Consider the following 22,802-nt stretch of genomic DNA (forward strand, 5'->3'; position numbering starts at 1 on the left):
ATAATGTGCCTTACACAAGATTGAAGTGGTTTACTAAGTTTATAAAACCACTCTCCAGGATTTACAGTGACTGATTTGCCAGAAAGATCTTCAGCATCGTAGAAGTGTTATGCCAATATAAACTTGGTGTATGCTAATAGGAGATGGCTGTATTTTTCATAAACCAACACAAAAGAGCAACGATCAAATCTAGAGTACTCTTTATAAGATCTTCCAAAGTGTGTTCGTTGTTAAATCCAACCTAACATGTATGACTTTGGATTTACTCGTGGCTTGTGTGTCAGAAAAAAAAAATGAAAAAATTCAACCTTAATTCATCACACACTCATTAAAGGCCTACTATGTGCTGGCATAATGTCAGGCCCGGAGGATACAAAAGAGAAAAGAGTGCCTGACCCAGAAGAGCAGCTCTAGTGACTGGGATCTAAAAAGTCATTTACATAATAGTCAGTTACATGGCCAAGTGTCTCTGCCAACTTAGGAGAAGACACCACCTTTGCTGGGCGGTCAGAGGAGGCCAACGAGGGTGCTTGAGTGGGAGTTCCCCTGGCAAGCAAAGTAAGTGTTGTTGGCAAACAGACACACATGGAAAGGCCTTAAGGACGTTGTGTGATGAGCTTGGGAGACATTTTTTGACTTCTCCAAAGACTCTCCCTTTACCTTTGCTAGCAGAATTCCGATTTTGTTTTCCGTTTCATGTTGGGAGTTCTTTGGTCTCAGGAAAGGTGGGCCCAGGTTTGCTCTAGATCATGGCATATGACCTAGTTCTGACCAAAAGGATGTAAAAGGAAGTGTACTGAAGGCCCCTGGGAAAGACCTACTCTCCTTGATCAGAAGAAACCTCATGCCCAGAAACTCAACTCTTTGAAGCCCTTAGTTTCTTGCCTCTGAAAGTCACAGACTAGGTCTGTGGCAGACATCTTAAGACCCTGAAGGAAAGGCCAAGAACATCTAGAGATTCCAACCCAGAGCTCTGACATCACAGACCAGTCACCTCCTACCAGCAACTGCCCACCTCTAGACTCCTTGATGTGTGAGAAAAATAACCTCTTATTGGTTAGGTCATTCTTACTCATGCATTCTGTGACTTGTAGCAAGTGGTATTTGTGACTGATGGCAGGTTCATGGAACCTCAAGTTTTTCAGGATGGTTGGAACAAGGTTCTGGGGGAGCTGCACAAAATGATGCTGAACCATCATCTGGTTGGTGAGGTGCATGGGATGCGATGTTAAGGAGTCTGGCAGTGCTTTTCAGACAGTGGGTCCTTTTCTAGTGGGGTACACGAGATGGTTGCACGTGGTACCCAGACAACGCAGTGTGTACTCCTAAGTCGCACAGTGAGAAACTGAGTTCCCTTTCCATTCTCTTTCAGTCCCTCTAATTATGTAAAGAAGACCTTTCAAGATTGGGCTAGTAAGTCTTTAGCACCTTTCTAACCTTATTAACCTTCCTTTTTAACAAGGAGGAAGAAGCCCGCGAAATTAGGGCCTTGGATTTGTAATCTGGGATCTAGGAGAAATTCACACCGTTATTTTGTTTTCAATGTTTATATGTTACTACATACTTTTAGGTTCTAGTGAATGATAATTGTTGTTCCTTTTGAGTGGTAAATCACATTACCTTGAACAAGTTTTTAAGTTTTTTTAGAAGGTAGGCCAACTTAAGGAAACCTATTAAATGCAGGAGCTACCCCAATATGGCAAAAATTGTGAGGCTGGAATGAAAATCCTTGAGGTTTGAAAAATACAGTTGAATACATCACAAAGCCACTGAAAGTGTTTAAACAATGGAGCAATTAGACTCCCCATTTAATTTAGAAAGATTCAGTGAGCAGAGCCAGGTATTCAGCCTGAAGATAGCATCTGCAAAAAAATCCAGGTGAGACCTGAGCAGACTTGAACCAAAGTAGGAGATGGAGAGAAGGAGGAAATGCTGAAGAGAGGAAATGAAGAAAACCTGGGGTCCAACTCTAAGAGGATGGAGGAGGAGAGAGGAGGAGTTTAGGATGACTCCTATGTTTGGCTTAGCCAACCGAGAGAATGAATCATGGCACCATTTAGCAAACCAGAGAAAATGGGAGGTGGACTAAGGCTGGTCACAGTGAATTGAAGGCCCAGTGGGGACATTCAATGGATCACTAGTCCTCACAGCATGTTCCATCAAACCAGCAGCATTGGCATCACTTGAAAACTTGTTAGACATGCAAATTCTTGGCCCTACCCTGTACCTATTCAATCAGAAATTCTAGTTTTAACTAGTCCTCCAGATAATTCTGAAGCACGCTGAATTTGAGGACCACTGGGAAGAGGAAGAGTTCTGGGTCAAACTATCTGAGCAAAATAACTGATTTTAGATACGGCCCTTCCCTGGACCTGTTTCCTCAACTGCAGAACGAGGGCACTGACTCGAGTACACAATTCAGGTACGACACTGAACTTCTCTAGGCCAAAGTGCCTCATCCATCAGTATTCACCTCCCCTATTCTTCACTGGTAATAGAGTGTCACTTTTTAACGCGTCACCTGAGCGTGAAATAAAGACCATACTTCCCAACCTCTTTTGCCCAAATTGCATATGGCCAAGTTCCTGCCGGGGGAAGGAAAACGGAAGTGATGTGTAGGTCTTTCAAAAAGTTTCCTCAAACAGAAGGGTCATGTCTTCTTCATCTTTTCCCCCCTTCCTTCAGTCTAAAATACAGATGTGATGGCTGGAGCTTGATCAACTATCTTGGATCATAGGCAGAAGTTACATTTTAGGGAGGGAAGGAATGGGATAAAAGGAACCCAGCTTCTGATGACTTCCTGAAACCACTCCACCAGCCCTCTATTGATTCTCTCAAATCCCTTTTATGTGAGAAAGGAAGTTGTTTTTGCTTGGGCCATTGTGATTTTGTTTTTTTCTGTGCTCTTACATAATTTGGAGAGAATCTCTTGTACTTTAAAATTTATGAGAAAGCAGTATGAGAAAATCTAATCAGAATATCCTGGGGGGACGGGGCCTAGAAATCTGCATTTGACAGGCTGCTAAGAGGCCCAGTGCACAATAAAGTGTGAGGCTGGATGCTTATGAATCAACTCATAACTGTTCTTCAGGAATATATATACTCCAGGAATAGGGGACCAGGAAATTTGGATATAAAAGAAGTTAGTTACTTAGTAAAGAATTTAGCAAATTTTTTTTTTTTTTTTTTATAATGCCTTTCTTTGAACCTTTATTGGTTAAGAGTTCCAAAGTGAAACCCTTTCGGTAGTAAAAATTCCGGCTGAAAGGAAATCATCAAATTGAACCAGTGCCTATGAACTTATGGCTATGCAGGGGCTAGAATTTGGGTCTGACCTCTGGGCCCTGCATCTTCCCTGCAAGCTCCAAAAAGCTATTCTTTTTCTAGTCTCACAGGTGAAAATCCTCCGGCCTATCCACAGGGTATGAGATGGCAGCTGTTCAGCAGTAAGGCCAGGGTTTGGTGCAGGGAAGTGGAGTGTGTCCAATCAAAACAGCAAGGGGTGATCTAGGTCGGCAGCCCATCCACATAGGTGGCCGAGGCCACAACAGTCATCCCATGTGATGCATGTCACAGTTTGGAAGGTCAACCCCCTGTTCCTGCTCACCTAAATCTTTGCCAGGAGAAGGCAATTTCAAGTGAAGCATGTCTGTGTCCAGGACCTTTCCAAGCCATTTAGGCAGTAACAGTGCATTGGAGGAACTGACTTCACCACCCCCACCAAAATGGCTTGTTAATATGGACTCTATGTTAATGATAATAACCTTGAATGAGAAAGCAGGGAAAAAACAGTGTTTAAGACACAGAGGGTTCGTGCAGATTGTAAAACAACAAACAAAAAGGGAAAATATAACCCAGCAATTAACGATAAAACAAAACGAAACAAAACAGTGTTTTTTTTTTTAAGGAAACATGTACACTTTTCAATATCAAAACAGGGTGGAGATCGGAGGCGGGGTTTAATAAAACCTACTTTCGGGACTTGGTTTTTTTTCTGTCTAGCTTGCCTTCTGGGAGTAAGCTTCCAGATGCTTGTGGACAAGAAGATATTCCAAAAGTAATTCCACTCTTCTCTCTTCCTCTACCTTCACAGGACCTGCCTCTGAATATACTACTTTTATATTTTCTTAGTTCCAGTAAAACATATATTCTACCACTACATTAGAAGGCTTATTAACAAAGCTAGGCAAAGTAGCTGGGTACTAATCTCTTAGGGGACGGGACCATGAACCTGCCCAGACTTGCCTTCTCACTACAGCTCACTACTCAACAATATCAAGGACACCGTGTCCTTCAATTCCATCACAGAAAGCTCCTGGGCCACCAACTCTAACCTCTAAATGGATCAACTGCTTTGAATGTTTCTGCATGCAATAAGAATGTGCTCATATAATTTACAGTAGTACCTAGGTGTACTTTTTTTTGTATGGGTGTCATCGTTTCACAAGGTGCCTCTGCGTTTTACTCAGATGAACTGAAGCAGGGCCGCCACATTGTATAACTCCAGGGGGTGGCATTCCCATAATAGTCCGTGGCGCCTTATGGAATTGCACAGTGCACAACATGAGTGGCCTTGGGTGGTGGCGCTGGTTACTAAAGTCACCAGACAGGCCCCTGGGGAGTGGGGTGTGTGCTGTTGGGAAGGCTGACGGATGCTTCAAGGGCAGTGGTGGAGGACATCAGAGTTGCGATTGGGGTAGAGTTCACTCTGGGTGATTACGGGGTGAGATTTATATCACCTGCCAAGCTTTAAAAGAGGCCGGTGAAGGAGATATTAGGGCCATGCTTCCTGGGAGGCTTGGGTTCGGGGTGTGGTTGACCTCAAACCCCAGAGGGGGCTGGGCAACAGCCAGCAAGGTACAGGCATTCACTGTGCTACAAGTTCTCTTGAAGGTGTGTCAGCTCCTTGCTGGACAGGGAGGGAGGTTTATTTGTTTCGCTTTGTTTGTTTTTATCCGGTAGCACCTTGATGTTTGTGCAGAGCTTGCTTTCTTTGCAAACTGAAAGGTTCTCAGGGAGCATGCTTCATGGAGGGGCTCTCTTCTGCCAGCACAGCGTTCAAGCCAGCACTCATCTACAACTGTAGATCCCTTTGGAGATCCTAAATGGAGCTGCTGAATTGTTGTCATGGTTACCTAGGCCAGTTTCCGAGGCCAGAATGTTTTTAAGGAGGGCAGCCCTGGGGTGGGTATCCTGGGTTTCTGAGTAGACAAATGATCCAAGAGAATTGTTTCCCTCTTCCTTCTCCCAAGCTTCTCCTCCCTAACCAGGAGCCTGATGTCTATAGCGACAATTAGCTCCAGTCCAGCCTAAACCTGCTGCCCATACTTGATTTAGTCTTAAAAGAACAGGCTGACCTAGCAGCACCCTGACTGTGGCTCAGGTCTGCCTCCTCCCCCTATAAAGCAACACGGGTTCCTGGATTCTGTCATGCTCACAGCTGCTTCTAGGCAAAAGACGCTTGTGAAGTACAAGTTCTCTGCACTTAATATGTTAATAAGGAACTGATATTTTTAAAAAAACCTCAGCCCAGCCCTTCACATGTAGCTCGTGTAATTTACTAACCTAGTGAGAGAGGAAAACATCATTCATATTTGGTCTATAAGGAAGTGGGGGCTCATAGAGGTAAAGCCCAGGGTTGTACAGCCAGGAAGTAGAAGTAGAGGTGGGATTCAAATTACACTGTTGGGCTCCAAAGACAGTCCCTTTTCCCCCAAGTCATGGCTGCCATTTTAGCCACGGAGAACTGGTAGCTCCAAAAGACTCAACTATCTACTGGGTACTGAACATCCATTCATTCACTTAACAAACGTGTTCTGAGTCTGCTCTGTGGCGGACCCTACGCTGGCCACTAGGGACACAAAGATAACCAGATAAAACCTTTGCCCCTAAGAAATGAACCCACTGACAACTAGCAGTAATTTATTTATTTATTTATTTATTTATTTTTTAACGTTTATTTATTTTTGAGACAGAGAGAGACAGAGCATGAACGGGGGAGGAGACACAGAATCCGAAACAGGCTCCAGGCTCTGAGCCATCAGCTCAGAGCCCGACGCGGGGCTCGAACTCACGGACCGCGAGATCGTGACCTGAGCCGAAGTCGGACGCTTCACCGACTAAGCCACCCAGGCGCCCCCAACTAGCAGTAATGTAAAGAGAGGAGTCTACAAGATGTTAGAGAGAGGGGCGGTCAGGGCAACCATTCTGGAAGAAATGACACCTTGGACACTGGTGGAACCAAACCGGCAAGACTCAAGGTATGTCCCGTCGTGGGGAACAAACAGCAGACTAAGACCCAATCCCTATGCCCAAAGAACTCCAAATAGAATTGCAGAGGTAAGACTCATGGTCATGACAGAAGGAAAGAGAATAAAAATCACGGCTTCAGGCTCTAAACAGGCGTTCTACATGGAAGTGTTGGAGGATGGAGGAACTGCCGCAGAAGAAGTTAGGACCATTCAGGGAAGGCTAATAGAAATGAAGTGGAAGCCACCCGTGTTCATGAGCTTCTTCTTAAAAGTTTTTGACCGCTCTTTTTTTCCTACTCTGGCTCTACTGTGATTCCTTCTCTTCATTTTTCACTTCTCATTTCCTACTAAAGGGAAACACTTATTCATCATCTTTAGAGTGAGGCATTACCCTAGTCCCTGATGGCGGTCGTAAGTGGGAATGTACAAAGATGAACAAGACCAACGCTGGAGCAGCTAATGAATCACCCAAATGATAAGAGTTTGAGAGGCATGAACTCCAAACAGCAAAAGGAATGAATTAATGCAGACTTGGTAAGGGCACTGTCATTCCAGATAGCGTCCACTGTAGTTGGTTTGTTGATTCATTTCTTCAGCATTGATTCACCCATGTCCTCCTATCCACAAGGTCCTCTCCTCAATGAGCCCAGGTCTGGCAGACATAAGCAGCCATTACAATAATGGGATAAACGAGCATGAGAAACACAGGACTAATGGGCCATGGATGCTCGTTAAGAGAATTCAGGAGGCAGAGCTGGTAGCGTTTGAACAGACTCCTAAGATGAAAACAAGCGTTTACCAAGTGGAGAATGAAGAAAAGGGCATGTTAAAAGGCACCGGGAGGGTGTTCGGAGCAGCTTGGTATGGGGCATTTGTTCGGAGATGAGGTGTTAAGATACAACCGCCCACAGAGCGGAAAGGCCTTGGATACCAGACTAAGGAGTTTGGCCTTTTTCATAGAAAGATCTGAACAGATGAGGAAGACCGTAAGATTTTCGTGTTGGAAATGTCTCTCTGGTACGGTGTGGAGAGCGGACTAGAATAGGATGAAGAGGTCTCAACCACGTACGTTTACAGCAGCTGTATCTTTGTGCCTGAGAGACTGCACCAAGTCTCCCAGCTAAGCCACGCTGGGGAGTGGGGGTGGTGGAATGGAAGGTGAAGGGAGAGTCCCGCGTGAGGTCAACAGGCAGGACAAGGACGTACGCAGTTCCAGGCTCGGCACAGAGGCTGGGGAGACCCGCCTCCCCTTCCAGATCCCTCTGGGGCGGAGCTCGGGCCAAAGCACGTGATGCCCGGGGACCCACCTTTACTGTGGGCAGGCCTCCCGTTCATCCTTGGTTTTACCGGTCGCCACTCGGATCCGCAAGACCCTGGCTCTTTTTCTTAGTGCTCGAGGGATCCGTTCTCTTCCGTGCGTCCCTACATGCAACTCCTGCAAAGAGAGGGGAGGGGAGATCAACAGCGAAGGGGTCCTGTGCCCACACTAAAGATGGCAACCTGCTGCGCTCACTCTGGGTGGGGGAGCGGGTTCCAGTCGCCAGGCCTCACTGGGCGAGGCGCAGACGGAAGGGGCGTCTCTCGAGGTAAGCTTTCGACCTTCCTGGGAGGGGACCGGAGCCGGGGGGCGTGGCCTCGTCTAAATTCTAACAGCTGATTGGTATTTCGACAGGTGGGCGGGGTGCCCTCGGTACCCCACCCCTCCCTCTTCGAACCGGAAGTGTCTCTCGGTCTTTCCAGCTGGTTGTCATTTCACTCGGCTCGGTCCTGAGGAGAAGGACTCAGCCGCGGCTGCGGGACCCGGACACCGGGAGGCGGTGGCGGCGGCGGCGGCGGCGGCATCGGCGACAGCAGAGGAGGAAGAGGAGGAAGAAGGAGAGAAAAAGAAGAGCCAGGCGGAGTCCGCAACAACGACAGCGGGGACTGTGGGACCGGGGCAAAGTGACGGCGGCGGCGGCGACGACGGCCCAGCAACCGTGAGGAGAAACAAAAGCCTTCTAAATTATAGATTTTTTTTTTTTTAATCTGAGGGAAAGAAGAGAGAGCACAAAGGGGGGAGGCCCTTTTCTTTTAGAATAACTACACTAGTGGGTTTTCCCTTTTTTTCCTTTCCCTGCCCCCCCCACCCCCCCCAACCCCCCCACCCCCCTGCGGAGAATCGAACTGAGAGAACTGAACAAACCGCCCCTGGGTCCCATGAGGGAAAAAAACCCCGGAGCCGCAGAGAGGGGAAGAGGCCGAAACTGCAGGACCTTCCAGGTCGCCCCGTTGGTCCCCGCACCCCCGGGCCGCCAGCTCCCTGTCGTCGAGTCTCGCTAATCCTTGCTGATCGCGATCCCCCCAAGAGGGAGAAACGGGTGTTTCCAACCCCTTTCATGGGGGAGAGGAGGCCGGGGGGGAGCCCAGGAACAGCGACCGCAGCAAGATCTGCACCCAGAGCCTCAGGAACAGCCCCCGAGGCCAAAACTGCGCCCCGTGAAAGAGCAGAAACAGGACCGGGAACAGCAGAGACCTCCCTGCGATCATCTTTCCATTAGTCAATGCTGATTTCCTCTCCCGCAACCAGGAATTCACCTCCCGCCCCAGATAACCTAATATAATCTATATATATAAATATATAATATATAATGTTCTTAAATTATTCCTGATTTTTTTTAACCAAGCTGCCAAGAAAAGAACGTATTCTCCTCTTAGCCCTATTCTAATTTTTATGTGAGTGAATCTAAACTGCTGAGGAAGACCATATGTGATTGTTAAATTATATATATATATATTTTTACTCCGCGCAAGGCTTATTCTTCTACATCCATAGATGCTTGAGAAGCTGTGTTTTTGTCATTCATGTACATTTTCCTTTGGAAAAAGAAAGCGCCTATTTTACTAACCAAAGACTTGAGTTTTGCCCTCTTCGTTTTTATTCCCTCCTAGAAACAAGCCCAGTCGGATTCATGTCCATGTGTTAAGAGACTTTTTTTTTTTTTTTTAGTTTTTTTTTCCTTTCAGAGACCAGAATTCCAAATCAGAACTATTTCGAGTGATAAGCTGCGATCTTTGAGCTAGCTATATAAATAAGACACTGCAAACAGACGACTTAAATTTCGGGTGGAGGACGCAAAGACGCGGGACACCGGGTTGCCCTTTTTTATCGTAAGCTTCTGATCCTAAAAGTGATAAATGGGGGATTACGGGTTTGGAGTGCTAGTGCAAAGCAATACTGGGAATAAATCTGCTTTTCCAGTCAGATTCCATCCACATCTGCAGCCTCCACACCATCACCAAAATGCCACCCCCAGCCCTGCTGCTTTTATAAATAATAACACAGCTGCCAATGGCAGCAGTGCGGGGTCAGCTTGGCTCTTTCCCGCTCCAGCTACCCATAACATTCAGGATGAGATATTGGGGTCAGAAAAAGCAAAAAGTCAGCAACAGGAACAGCAGGACCCTTTAGAAAAGCAGCAGCTCTCCCCCAGTCCAGGTCAGGAAGCCGGAATACTGCCTGAAACCGAGAAGACCAAGTCGGAAGAAAATCAAGGGGACAATTCTTCGGAAAACGGCAACGGGAAGGAGAAAATAAGAATCGAATCGCCAGTGTTGACAGGGTTTGATTATCAAGAAGCCACGGGGCTGGGGACTTCGACCCAACCCTTGACGTCTAGTGCATCGTCCCTTACTGGTTTCAGTAACTGGTCGGCAGCAATAGCACCTTCTTCCTCTACAATCATCAACGAAGATGCAAGTTTCTTTCACCAGGGAGGGGTCCCGGCTGCTTCGGCCAATAACGGTGCTCTGTTGTTCCAGAATTTCCCCCATCACGTCAGCCCTGGCTTTGGAGGCAGCTTCTCCCCTCAGATCGGGCCTCTGTCCCAGCACCACCCTCATCACCCTCATTTCCAGCATCATCACAGCCAGCATCAGCAGCAGAGGAGGTCTCCCGCCAGTCCCCATCCCCCGCCTTTCACACATAGAAATGCTGCTTTTAACCAGCTGCCTCATTTGGCGAATAATCTTAACAAGCCCCCCTCTCCGTGGAGCAGCTACCAGAGCCCCTCTCCTACACCATCTTCTTCGTGGAGCCCGGGAGGTGGTGGATATGGTGGCTGGGGAGGTTCCCAAGGCCGAGATCACCGCAGAGGGCTGAATGGAGGAATAACGCCCCTGAACTCCATCTCGCCTTTGAAGAAAAATTTTGCAAGCAATCATATTCAGCTGCAGAAGTACGCTCGCCCCAGCTCTGCCTTTGCTCCTAAATCCTGGATGGAAGATAGCTTGAACAGGGCTGACAACATTTTTCCTTTTCCGGTAAGATTATGTTCCATTTATAGATTAAGATGAATAAGGAAATTGCCTGGTGTAGCATCTGTTTAGCTAAAGAGAGTTTGAATTGTTCATGCGCATATCAGAACTCTTCTGAGAAAATGAGTTAATTACCAGACGTTATTTTGGCAGGACAGGAGTATAATTTGCAACAAAATATTCAGCGGTTTCTTTGGGAAATTTCTAATTGTAATCTCCCCCATAGATAATAGTATGAATTGGCGTACTTATGAATACCAGATAGCTAATGATGTCAGAATTATTAACTGTAATACCTTTCTAGCCTGACAGGATCAGCAGGGTTGGTTTTTTCCCTACTTTTTTAGGTGGGAATAAATAATGTATAGATACAAGTATATTTCACTGTGGAAACTGATGATCATTTTCTGCCCGCATGAAGTAACTAGATGACAGAATTCATGTTTTTCCTCCACTGTAGTGTAGGGTAGTGATTCAGTGAAAACCAACTATTGAATTATAGTTTTCTCCCTGGTTACAATTTAAACCTGGAACCTCTCTGAACCTTGCAGTGTGAACAGTCTGAATTCATCAATTCAGCAATTCCTCTTAAACCTCTTTGCAAATTCCGGCCTGCCCTGTTCAGTAAGGACTGGTACAGAAATGATCTAAATGTTTTCTTCATCCCCATTTATTTTCAAATACCATGAAACTGTTGATCTCAGAGTGACTCTTTCATGATGCCTTTCATCCATTTGTTTATTTTCCAGTGTTAACACTAGGGGTGTAGATAAACCGTTCCTAAAAATAGATCCAGGCAAAGATCACTTGTCTTTCTGGCCACCAGTGTATCTTTACTCTGTAAGAGTCACATTGTTTGATGTTTTTGAATTAATGAGCAGCCGGTCTAGTTGACAGATAGGACATAAAGGGAATTTCATAGTTAATTGAGCATCAGATGCCCCACTAAGTTTGTACACTTCGGGGGTACGATTGTTTATGTGTGTTTAGGAAATTTATATGGGATAAGAAGCTAACACTGAGTCAGTCCTCACAATGACCCCACAAGGTAAGTTCTATTGTTATCCCCATTTTGCAGAGGAAAAAATTGAGTATCAGAAAGATATAACTTGCGCAAAAGCACACAGCTGATTCGAGTGCCAATTCTAGGTTAAAAAAACAAGGATTAAAATACATGTCTGTATACCTGTGTATGTACATATGTGTGTATGTACATTGTGTGTGTGTATATACACATGCATGCACCACAGATAGAGGGTTATTGTAGAGACGTTTCTGCAAGGGCTAAAGCAGATTACAAAATAGTTGCAATGTCCCCAAATATGATGTCAGTACAAGCAGAATTATCTGTTTTGATTAATCATTTGCTTAGCGGGAGGGGAAGTCTGCTAAGAGAATCCTATGTCATTCCAAGGAATTAAATGTCCCTTCCCTGAAGGATTCAGGTGTAACAGTTAGGATGTATCTTAAAATATTCCATTAAGTTTATTTTAGAGTTTTAAACTTTTTTTTTTTTTTTTTTTTTTTTTTTTTTTTTTTTGCCTAAGTATCAAAAAGCTGTTGGCTTTTGCTTTTATAAAGGATTCTTTACTCAAAACTGAAGAGCAGTTATCTTGTGTTAGTGGTTAGGTAAAAAAAGGCTCTTTTAGATATTGGCAATTTCATGAAGTCTGTTTTTAAAAAAGTTGCTTTTAGTACTCTTTTGAACATACATTTAAGGAAAATGTAGTGCAAAGGTGACTTTTGTGAATTATTCGTATGTTGCTAATTTTTAGATCTGAGATGGCATTCTGTACATTTCAACTGATTAAGATTGGTTCAGAACTGAATACACTTTATTTTACTACTATACAGTGACAGAATGAACTTATGTGACCTCATGCTTTATTTTCTGTTCTCAGTTTACTGATTTTTGATAAAGATTTGCTTTGGGAAAAATAAAAAATTCGGAAAATGAATAAACTATATATATGCACATTATTAGTATTTTGGGGAGGCTAATGGAATGTGTTTAACGTGAAATCTTTCGGTTCAGTTGGAGGCGTATATGAAATAATAATAGAATAGACTAAGATTGATCCTAAAACTAACTAACTAGGAAACTTAACTCTTCCCTTAGGATTGTTGTCTATTATGCTGAGGATGGGAAAAAGGATGAGTCAATATACTTGGCTCAAATGTGGTAGGATTAGAAAGTAGATTGTTGATTACTGCTCACCGTCCCCACCATTTTTAGGAAAGGGAGTGGGGTTCAGGGAGCCAAGAGCAAGTGTGGTGGTGATTTGAAAGTCACAATAGAAACAAGGGATTTTAAAAAATCCTGATTGGGTTTTGAAAAAAATCACACGAAGTTAGTAAACTGACTACTGTAGTGCTTACTTAAATGAATGTAGTTCTGTCTCTGTGTGTGTGTGTGTGTGTATTTTTAACAATTACTCTTTTGAATTGGTTTTTGGCAAAAAAGAAAAAATGCCATTTTGGGTTGGTATGGATTACTTGGTTAAATTTAATATGAAAAACTCAAAGAAACACTTATTTGACTGGGAGCCTGGAGACCTAGGTTATGGTCTTGGCCCTATCAATATCATAGCATTTGGGGACCTCGGTTTCTCCATAAAATGTGGGGGATGATGGAGGTGATGCCTAAGTTCCTTATGATCCTGAAGTGAGCTACTGTGAAATTGCAATTGCTGCAACCACAACCACACTCTTTCCTAACCGCTGCCATTTTTGAATTTATTACCCTAAAAGCTATTCATTTTAGGAAAGAAATTTTATAGATACTAGTAATTCAGTTTCGATGGCTATTGTCAAGAATTCCTAAGGTGTTGTGTAGAGATCTGGAAATGCACCACAGAAATTACGGGATCCAGCTTTTACATGGCCACATTATGATGTTAGTATTCAATCAAAGGCCAGCATGGTATTGTTACATTGAAAGGAAAGAATTCACCTGATACGTAACTAACACCAGGCAATGTTTGTTTTAACTTGAAATAAATCAGAATGTTTTTCACATTTGTTTAGTGCAGGTTTGAGTACGTACAGTGAATTGAAATTGAGGATAACGTCTTCAGTTAGTTTTTTTGTCCAGCCTTAACATTCTCTTTTATCCATGTTTGCGGAGCAAGAACAGAGATTTCAAATATGTGAATAATCCTCTAAATAACTGATATGGCAAGGCATTGTATTTTGTGAATATTTTTTGTATTACAAAAAATAAGGTCTTTTTCTAGTTTTCTGTTTTGTTTTTGCTTAGTTTAAAGCTTTAATTAATACGAACTCAAATGACATGCTTCAAATCCTGTTTTCAGATACCACTAATGTATATAATTATATATACCTAATATAATTATATATATTGTATAATTAATATAATAATAGCTAACATGCTTATGATATTCAGTTTTACATATATTAACTCATTTAATTCATTCAACAATCCTATGGGGTAGAAATTATTATTACTTTTCAGGCACAAGATTTGGCTTTTAACCAGTATACTACAGTGCCTCTTGACATAAACATTATACAGGTTTTGGGGGAGAATGCCTCCTAGAAGCAAGTAAGATGAGAGGAAAAATTTTATAGTTTGAATGGTTGGTACATGCTAATCAAAAGATGTAAGTTTCGAAAGTGGAAAATAATATAAAATAATAGAATATACTTCTCAACTTTAAAATGTTAAGCTTAGATAATATTCAAGTCAATTTTTTTTGTTTATTTTTAGTATGTACTATATGTCAGGCACTGGCATAGGACTTCTCAATCCTATGAGGTTTGGTTTTATTGTCCCAATTTTAAAATGAAGAAACAAGGTCCATATTCATGTGATTAAAGGCATGATTTGACTCTTACATTAAGGAGGAAAAAAAAAAAATTCCTTGTCCTGCCAAACACATCCTGGAATTTCAGTGTCCAAACCAAATAATATATTGGGGCACTTGCCAATAATTATATTTGAATACAGCACTTCTTTGGAGAGGTGCCTATTTTCTGTCCTTACAGGAAAGTAAAGGAGAATTGTATAGTATATATTCTGATACTCTCTTATCTTCAGCTCAGTTATACTCACACCTCCATTAGCTAAATACCAGGAAATAGACAATAAATAAATTAATTAATTAATAAAAAGGCGGGGGGGGGGGGCAAAATCTTTCCTAAAGACCATCCTAAAACTTGGTAGGGAGACATTTTGGGATTTAGAGCCCATTTGCTTTTACTTAAGACACAGTCACCATGGATTTGTCTTAACCAGGCAAATAACTCATGTCACTTTAATAACTCTGCTTGTGTTGTAAGTTTATTGATCCTTAAAATGATATATGGCATCTTATATTTGAAAACAGAAAGTTACTGCATTGCTTCACTTCTGAAAGTCATGGTGAATTATTGCAGTTGTCTAAGTGCAACCTCATTACAGTTTTGGTTTTTTAATAGCGTCCTGGGAGGGAATCTTTGTATAGGAAACATTTTCTATTACTTTGTATTTCTTCATATTAGAAGAAGGAAAATTCATTTTTTAAACTATAAAGTATGGGTTGGATTGTTTTGGCTCCAGCAGAATTGAGATATTGGAACAACTTTGGAAAAAAGCCTACCAGATACAATTTTGTGCCTTTTTGTAGAAAACCTTTCAACTAGGTTTAATTGCTTTTCTGATGGAATCAAAACTTGGGCAGGGTAGAGTGGTTTTTTTTATTATTTTTTTTGTTGTCTTCACAGAAGCCATGGAGTATGATCAACGCATCGTTCTATGTCTTTCAGGAAAAACCTGTTTATAGCAAGCCTCATGAACTTGGTTGTTGCTGGCTGTAACTAGAAAGATGCTCTTGGTTCATGGGTTATGCTTTTGAGAATAATTCTTGTTGGTGTTCATGAGAAAGAATGGAAAAGTAGTCATTTTTTTTTAAATTTTTTTTAACGTTTATTTATTTTTGAGACAGGGAGAGACAGAGCATGAACGGGGGAGGGTCAGAGAGAGAGGGAGACACAGAATCTGAAACAGGCTCCAGGCTCTGAGCCGTCAGCACAGAGCCCGACGCGGGGCTCGAATGCATGGAGTGTGAGATCGTGACCTGAGCCGAAGTCGGACGCCCAACCGACTGAGCCACCCAGGCACCCCTGGAAAAGTAGTCTTAAAGTTAACATATGCCTAGTTTAAATTTAACAGCCCGTGTTTATTTTTTTAAGAACTTTATCTTGCTGTAAGGAAAATAAACTTGGAGATCCATTATCACATATTTTCAACACTACATTGTACTTCAGTTTTTGGTCCCAGCACAGATAAGATAATGTATAGAATTAAGGCAGGGAGCCCATAACATGAGCATTCATTTTAATATTTCCTGACAGACTCATTTTATAAAATTTAATTGTTCAGAGAAAATTGCTCTTGCAGAAATTAAAGTACGTTTTTACCATGATAAATTTATAGCGATGTGTAATTTTTTAACTTCAAAATTAGTATAGGTTCGGGGCGCCTGGGTGGCGCAGTCGGTTAAGCGTCCGACTTCAGCCAGGTCACGATCTCGCGGTCCGTGAGTTCGAGCCCCGCGTCAGGCTCTGGGCTGATGGCTCGGAGCCTGGAGCCTGTTTCCAATTCTGTGTCTCCCTCTCTCTCTGCCCCTCCCCCGTTCATGCTCTGTCTCTCTCTGTCCCAAAAATAAATAAAAAACGTTGAAAAAAAAAAAAATTAGTATAGGTTCTCATCACATTTTATATTATTGAAACAGAAGGGGTTCCACTTTCAGGGTTTCAGAAAATTCTTAGTAGCTAGAAAGATAAAGGTACAGTCCTCTTTTTAATCAGTTTTTGAAGGTGAAACTTGAAAAATTATCGAGAAAGCCTATTTTATGACGCCAAACAAACACGAAGTAGAGTGAAGCACAGGCTCTGGTTCTTAGCAAAACAATGAAATTACTTACAATTACGGTATCTACGAAAGATTTTTAACAGTCCTTTGTACCGCCTCTCTCATGCTATATATTTTATTTACATTTTACTCCTTTTGAATGAGCTAGATGCAATCCAGGACAGATAAAACATTTAGCAGAATTATCAATTTTCTTGAGAAGTTTTATAATTGTGTATACACCTAAAATTTCATTAGGATTGGCAGACTGTATCTTTCAGTACTTTGAAAAATTTTACCTGTAGTTATTTTGAGCAATTTAGAACATTTCATTGCCTTTGTATACATTAAAGGAGACTGTTTCAAAGGAGAATTTGTTTTTTTTTTTGGTAAGAGATAGGAAAAGGTACCAGGGATTTGAACTGGGTATATTTTAGCTTTTATTCTGGAATTCAGTTTTGTTTTGTATATTTTAATTTATTTAGCACATATTTAATGAGCACTTCCTATGTTATCGACCAGGGGCAAGACTAGATGTCTCATAAAAGTTGTTTTGGTTTGATTTATAATTTATTTCTGATCCGTGCTAGTCCCTGAATAATACTAAACATACTTTTTTTTTTTTAATCTCATTATAAATACAATTAGCAATTGATAGTTTCAGGTCATTTTAATCCATGAGCTGTTTTAATTTTTTTTAATGTTTATTTGAGAGAGCGAAAGAGAGAGAGAGAGAGAAGTGAGAGAGAGAGAAAGAGAGAGAGAGAGGGAGGGGCAGAGAGAGACAGAGACACTGAATCTGAAGCAAGCTCCAGGCTCTGAGCTGTCATCACAAAGCCCAACGCAGGGCTCTAACTCAAGAACCAGGAGATCATGACCTGAGCTGAAGTTGGACGCTTAACCGACTGAACCACCCAGGCACCCCTCCATGAGCTGTTTTGAACTTTAAGGCAAATTAAGAGATCCACCTTTAGCTATAACAAAAGCAATGTGTTAATGGTATTTTCAAATATTTTATTAATGGTCGCATTTATAAATATATGCTTGTGTGCAGCATGTGCTTATTTAGGTTCTGTGGCAAAATGGTGTTACAAAAGGCAAACTTTAACCTATGGTTAACAGAATTCAGGCCTTATGACACATAAAGGAGAAAACTCCATCAGCCACTTACAGGTCCTCTCTCATGTTTGCAAACTGAATTAATGAAAGTTCAAAGTCTTAAGCCATGCCCATACTTTTCATATTTTAGAGTATTTAGATTGGGCAATTTCTGTTTGCTGAACATTTACCAGAAATATCCCAATCATTTTTTTTTTATAGATCTAAACTACATTATAGTTAATCCCTCAGTATTATACATTTTAAAGCCATATTTATATTTAAATATTATGTAACATACTTTTAATAGTAGTTCTTCCAGGTGTTTTTGAGGAACTCATCTGAGTGCTCATCAGTAAAATAGCTGTTGTTATTTTACATCTGTAAGAACCTTTAAATTTTTTTTTTAACTTTTTTTTTGTTTTTATTTATTTTTGAGACAGAGAGAGACAGAGCATGAACGGGGGAGGGTCAGAGAGAGAGGGAGACACAGAATCGGAAGCAGGCTCCAGGCTCTGAGCCATCAGCCCAGAGCCCGACGCAGGGCTCGAACTCACAGACCGTGAGATCTTGACCTGAGCTGAAGTCGGACGCTTAACTGACTGAGCCACCCAGGCGCCCCTACATCTGTAAGAACCTTTAAAATAAAAGTCAACATAAGAATGTTGCTATTCAGAAAAATCTCCTAATTATAGTATGGAAGTCAGAGCTGGGTTCCAAATATGGCTCTGCCACTCACTGTACGACCTAGGGCAAGCTACTCAACCTTCCTGATCCTTCATTTTCTCATTTGCTTTGACAGGTGATCACATAGAAATATTGATTCAAAATCTTGCAATTAGCATGTCTTCTTAAAATATGAAAACCATTGTATAACTTGTGTCTGGTAATTTGAGCTTAATTTTATTTTTTTTTATTTTTTTATTTATTTATTTATTTTTTAAATTTTTTTTTCAACGTTTTTTATTTATTTTTGGGACAGAGAGAGACAGAGCATGAACGGGGGAGGGGCAGAGAGAGAGGGAGACACAGAATTGGAAACAGGCTCCAGGCTCCGAGCCATCAGCCCAGAGCCTGACGCGGGGCTCGAACTCACGGACCGCGAGATCGTGACCTGGTTGAAGTCGGACGCTTAACCGACTGCGCCACCCAGGCGCCCCGAGCTTAATTTTAAAGAAGACTTTCATAAACCAAACTATAATATATTTTTTTTTAACATTTATTTATTTTTGAGACAGAGAGAGACAGAGCATGAACGGGGGAGGGTCAGAGAGAGGGAGACACAGAATCTGAAACAGGCTCCGGGCTCTGAGCTGTCAGCACAGAGCCCGACGCGGGGCTTGAACTCACGGACCGCGAGATCATGACCTGAGCCGAAGTCGGCCGCTTAACCAACTGAGCCCCAAACTATAATTTTTAAAAAGAAAGTCACCGTACTTAAATGATAGTGGAATTCAAAGCTAGATGATGTTCTCACTTTCTTGAACACTGCTAAAAAAATTATTGACTTTTTTTGGTCTCTATTTTGGCAAAGTGTTTTCCCTCATGACTTTTAAATTTTTTATTATGAAAAATATTAAGCATATTCAATAATAGACAAAATAGTATAACAGAGCCCCACGTACATGTCATCGGGCTTTAACAATGATCAACTTGACAGTCTCCTGTATCTTCTTATGTTATTTTCATGTTATTTTATTTTATTTTATTTTTAATTAATGTTATGTATTTATTTATTTATTTTTGAGAGACACAGAGAGAGAGAGAGAGAGAGAGAGAGACAGACAGACAGACAGACAGAGTGTGAGTGGGGGAAGGGCAGAGAGAGAGGGAGACACAGAATCTGAAGCAGGCTCTGGGCTCTGAACTGTCAGCACAGAGCCCGACGCGGGGCTCGAACTCACAAACTGTGAGATCATGACCTGAGCCGAAGTTGATGCTTAACCGACTGAGCCATCCAGGCGCCCCACTACTCATGTTATTTTAAAGCAGTTTCCAGATAGTGTATCATTTTAACTGTAAACGCTTTAGTACGTGTCTCTAAAAGATTAGGAGTTTGTTCCCCGCCCCCCCCCACCACCACCACAACAGCAGCAGCAGCAGCAACAACAACAACAACAACAACAACAACATTTCATGAGTGTTTTTAAGCCAAGATAATGAGAGGGGTGCCTGGGTGGCTCAGTCGGTTGAGCCTCTGACTTCAGCTCAGGTCATGATCTCGCGGTCTGTGGGTTCGAGCCCCGCGTCAGGCTCTGTGCTGACAGCTCGGAGCCTGGAGTCTGTGTCTCCATCTCTCTCTGCCTCTCCCCTGCTCATTCTCTGCCTCTCTCTTCTGTCAAAAATAAATAAACTTAAAAAAACAAAGAAAGAAAAGAAAAGATAGTGAGAAACTGAAGCAAGGCCCACATTCTGTGGCACCTGCTCAGCTTGTTTCACCACTCAAGCTGGTGCTAATCTCCAAGGAAATCACTGCTGCCTTCATTTCCTCCCTCTGGGCAGAGAAGGGTGTTGGTAGTCACTTGGCTATCAGGAAAAAAAAAGGAGAGATCCAACAAAAATGCCAAAACGTATCAATCGATGACCGAAAATTTGGGAGAGGATGGTCTAGTTTTCTTCTATCCACCTTATTCTTTCCCCAGGTTCAGGTTCCTGTGGACTTGTGAGAAGGATCTCTGAAAGGAGAGAGAACAGGACACGACTGGGAGCTTTTGGGGCGTATTTTTGTTTGTCTGTTTTTGTTTTTTAAGAAGAATTGAGCGATTTGGGGCTTTTGTTGGACTGCATCAGATTTTTTCACCTCTTGCAAATGTCTGATACTTTCAATGGTCCATGCACTGAGAGTACATGACCAAGGCAAGCATACTTCTTGAAGTGTACAGTCTGGGCCAGAAGTACCTTCTGCTCAGGAAACTCTGGGGAGCTAAGGATATGGGGGTGGGAATTGTGAGGGCCCAGAAAGGCTGACACTGGGCACAGGCTGCTTTTTGACGTTGCTCTCAAGGTTCCCAAAAAAGATGTCATGGGTTATAGGACACGGGCCCCAGTTTAGGAATAAAGATTGTGCATTTGGGTGACCATTTTCCTTGCTGACTTAGGACCTGATCCGGCCCAGCAGACGTGAAACAGAGGAACTCTGATAGGCAGTAAGCTTCCAAAGGCAGAGGAAGGGCCAGAAGGGGCTAAATGACTTCATTCCTTAGTGTTGAGTTTTAGTAGTATTTACCTATTTTCCTTAAGCTAGTGACTTCTTGCCCTGAGTAGTTTATTAAGTAGGAGAAATATTTTTTTCCATTTCAGTTTCCTATGAAAATGCGCTACAGGAAATAGCACAGCAGCTGAATTATTCAGATATAACAATTCCTAATTTAGTATATTACTTTCAGGCTCTTCTGCTATTTCACTAGAGAGAGAAGGGGCAGAAAGACTGTTTATTGAATAGACCTACTAACGACCGGGCATTTTGCACAATCTGTTCAGATACCTTATCTTTTTCCTCACCGCGATTTATTATCTTCATTTTGCTGATGAAACCAAGGTTCACAGATGCTGTGGCATCAAGATCACTTGTCTAGTAAGTGGTCATTTAAACTCAGGTCTGAGAATTTTTCCAAAGAAGACATCCAGATGGCCAGCAGACACATGAAACGATACTCAGTGTCACTCCTTATCAGGGAAATACAAATCGAAACCACACTGAAATACCACCTCACGCCGGTCAGAGTGGCTAAAGTGAACAAAATCAGGAGACTGTAGATGCTGGTGAGGATGTGGAGAAACGGGAACCCTCTTGCACTGTTGGTGGGAATGCAAACCGGAGCAGCCGCTCTGGAAAACAGTGTGGAGGTTCCTCAAAAATTTAAAAAATAGCATTGCTGGGCATTTACCCAAGGGATACAGGAGTGCTGGTGCATAGGGGCACTTGTACCCCAATGTTTATAGCGGCACTCTCAACGATAGCCAAACTGTGGAAAGAGCCTAAATGTCCATCAACTGACGAATGGATAAAGAAGATGTGGTTTATATATACAATGGAATACTACCTGGCAATGAGAAAGAATGAAACCTGGCCATTTGCAGCAACGCGGATGGAGCTGGAGGGTATTACGCTAAGTGAAATAAGTCAGGCAGAGAAAGACAGATACCATATGTTTTCACTCTTATGTGGATCCTGAGAAACTTAACAGAAGACCATGGGGGAGGGAAAGGGGAAAAAGAAGTTACAGAGAGGGAGGGAGGCAAACCATAAGAGACCCTTGGATACTGAGATCAAACTGAGGGTTGTTGGGGGGTGGGGGGAGAGGGGAAAGTGGGTGATGGGCATTGGGGAGGGCACTTGTTGGGATGAACACTGGGTGTTGTATGGAAACCAATTTGTCCATAAATTATATTAAAAACATAATAAACTCAGGTCTTAGAATAGAGTAGACTTTAATTATTTCTCTCTGCCAGGCAAGGTGAGAATGAACAGTCAACAAAAAGAAGGGGTCTGTCGACCCAGGAATGACGAATCAAGTCTGGAAAGGCAGCCAGCTTGTTTTGTAAATTCAGTTAAGTGGTGACAAGAAGTGTTTACCATTTCAAGGATCTCTAATGCTCAAAATGAGTGTGGTTTATTTAGTGAAGGTGGAGTAAAATTTTCTTCTCGAAGGCTTTCTGGAGAGATCCGATTCATCAGTTCACATGGGAGCAAATGGAGCTATTGATCCAATCAGAGTAAAACACCAACGACATTCACTCATTTAGTTATAGTTTTTTATAGGGAGCGTTTGGTAACCTATGGTCTCTTAAGATTCTGCCTTAGTTATTAAGCTGTCATAATCAGAAAGTACTGATGGAAGAGGAAACACGTGAAGAAATATGAGATGATGCTGAGTGTGGTTTCTTCTCCTGCAGATAATTACCTCTTTGACTTTAACCTCTGACACTTGTTCTCTGCATTCAGGCCCTGTATATAGCAAAGGACTTCATACTTGCGGGGCGTTTACACATTGAAATTTCTAGGTCCCGATGAGGCTTACTTAAATGGACCACATTTCTAAGCTTCTCTGACGTCAGACTCTACCACTTACCGTGTGACTGGGAGAGCGATTAGTTAACTTCTTACAGCATCATTTACCTAAAATGGGGATGATAATCGTATGCACTTTATGTGATGGTTGTGAGGAACCAACGTATGTATATCATACATAACTCACATAAGATGCACAACACTGAACCCGGAGGAACGTGTTGGCCACTTTAATAACGGTGGTGACAATAATGAAGGACTTATACTCTGCACATGTGCAGCATATCTGTGGCTG

The 22,802-nt window shown here is 42.3% G+C and overlaps 1 protein-coding gene across 4 annotated transcripts in view; it reads left to right on the forward strand.

Moving 5' to 3' along the window:
- Positions 1 to 7,983: 7,983 nt before the first annotated feature.
- CPEB4 (cytoplasmic polyadenylation element binding protein 4) overlaps positions 7,984 to 22,802 on the forward strand; it is a 67,861-nt gene continuing 53,042 nt past the window's right edge. For 3 of the 4 annotated variants that reach the window (XM_058723583.1, XM_058723589.1, XM_058723596.1), the window contains exon 1: positions 7,984 to 10,550. In XM_058723583.1, the coding sequence (XP_058579566.1) occupies positions 9,426 to 10,550 (1,125 nt within the window). In that variant the 5' untranslated portion in view covers positions 7,984 to 9,425. The remainder of the gene's footprint in view (positions 10,551 to 22,802) is intronic. The other variant, XM_058723600.1, reaches the window with a different exon arrangement.

The sequence above is a fragment of the Neofelis nebulosa genome, chromosome 1, assembly GCF_028018385.1.
Source record: "Neofelis nebulosa isolate mNeoNeb1 chromosome 1, mNeoNeb1.pri, whole genome shotgun sequence".
Lineage (NCBI taxonomy): Eukaryota > Metazoa > Chordata > Mammalia > Carnivora > Felidae > Neofelis > Neofelis nebulosa.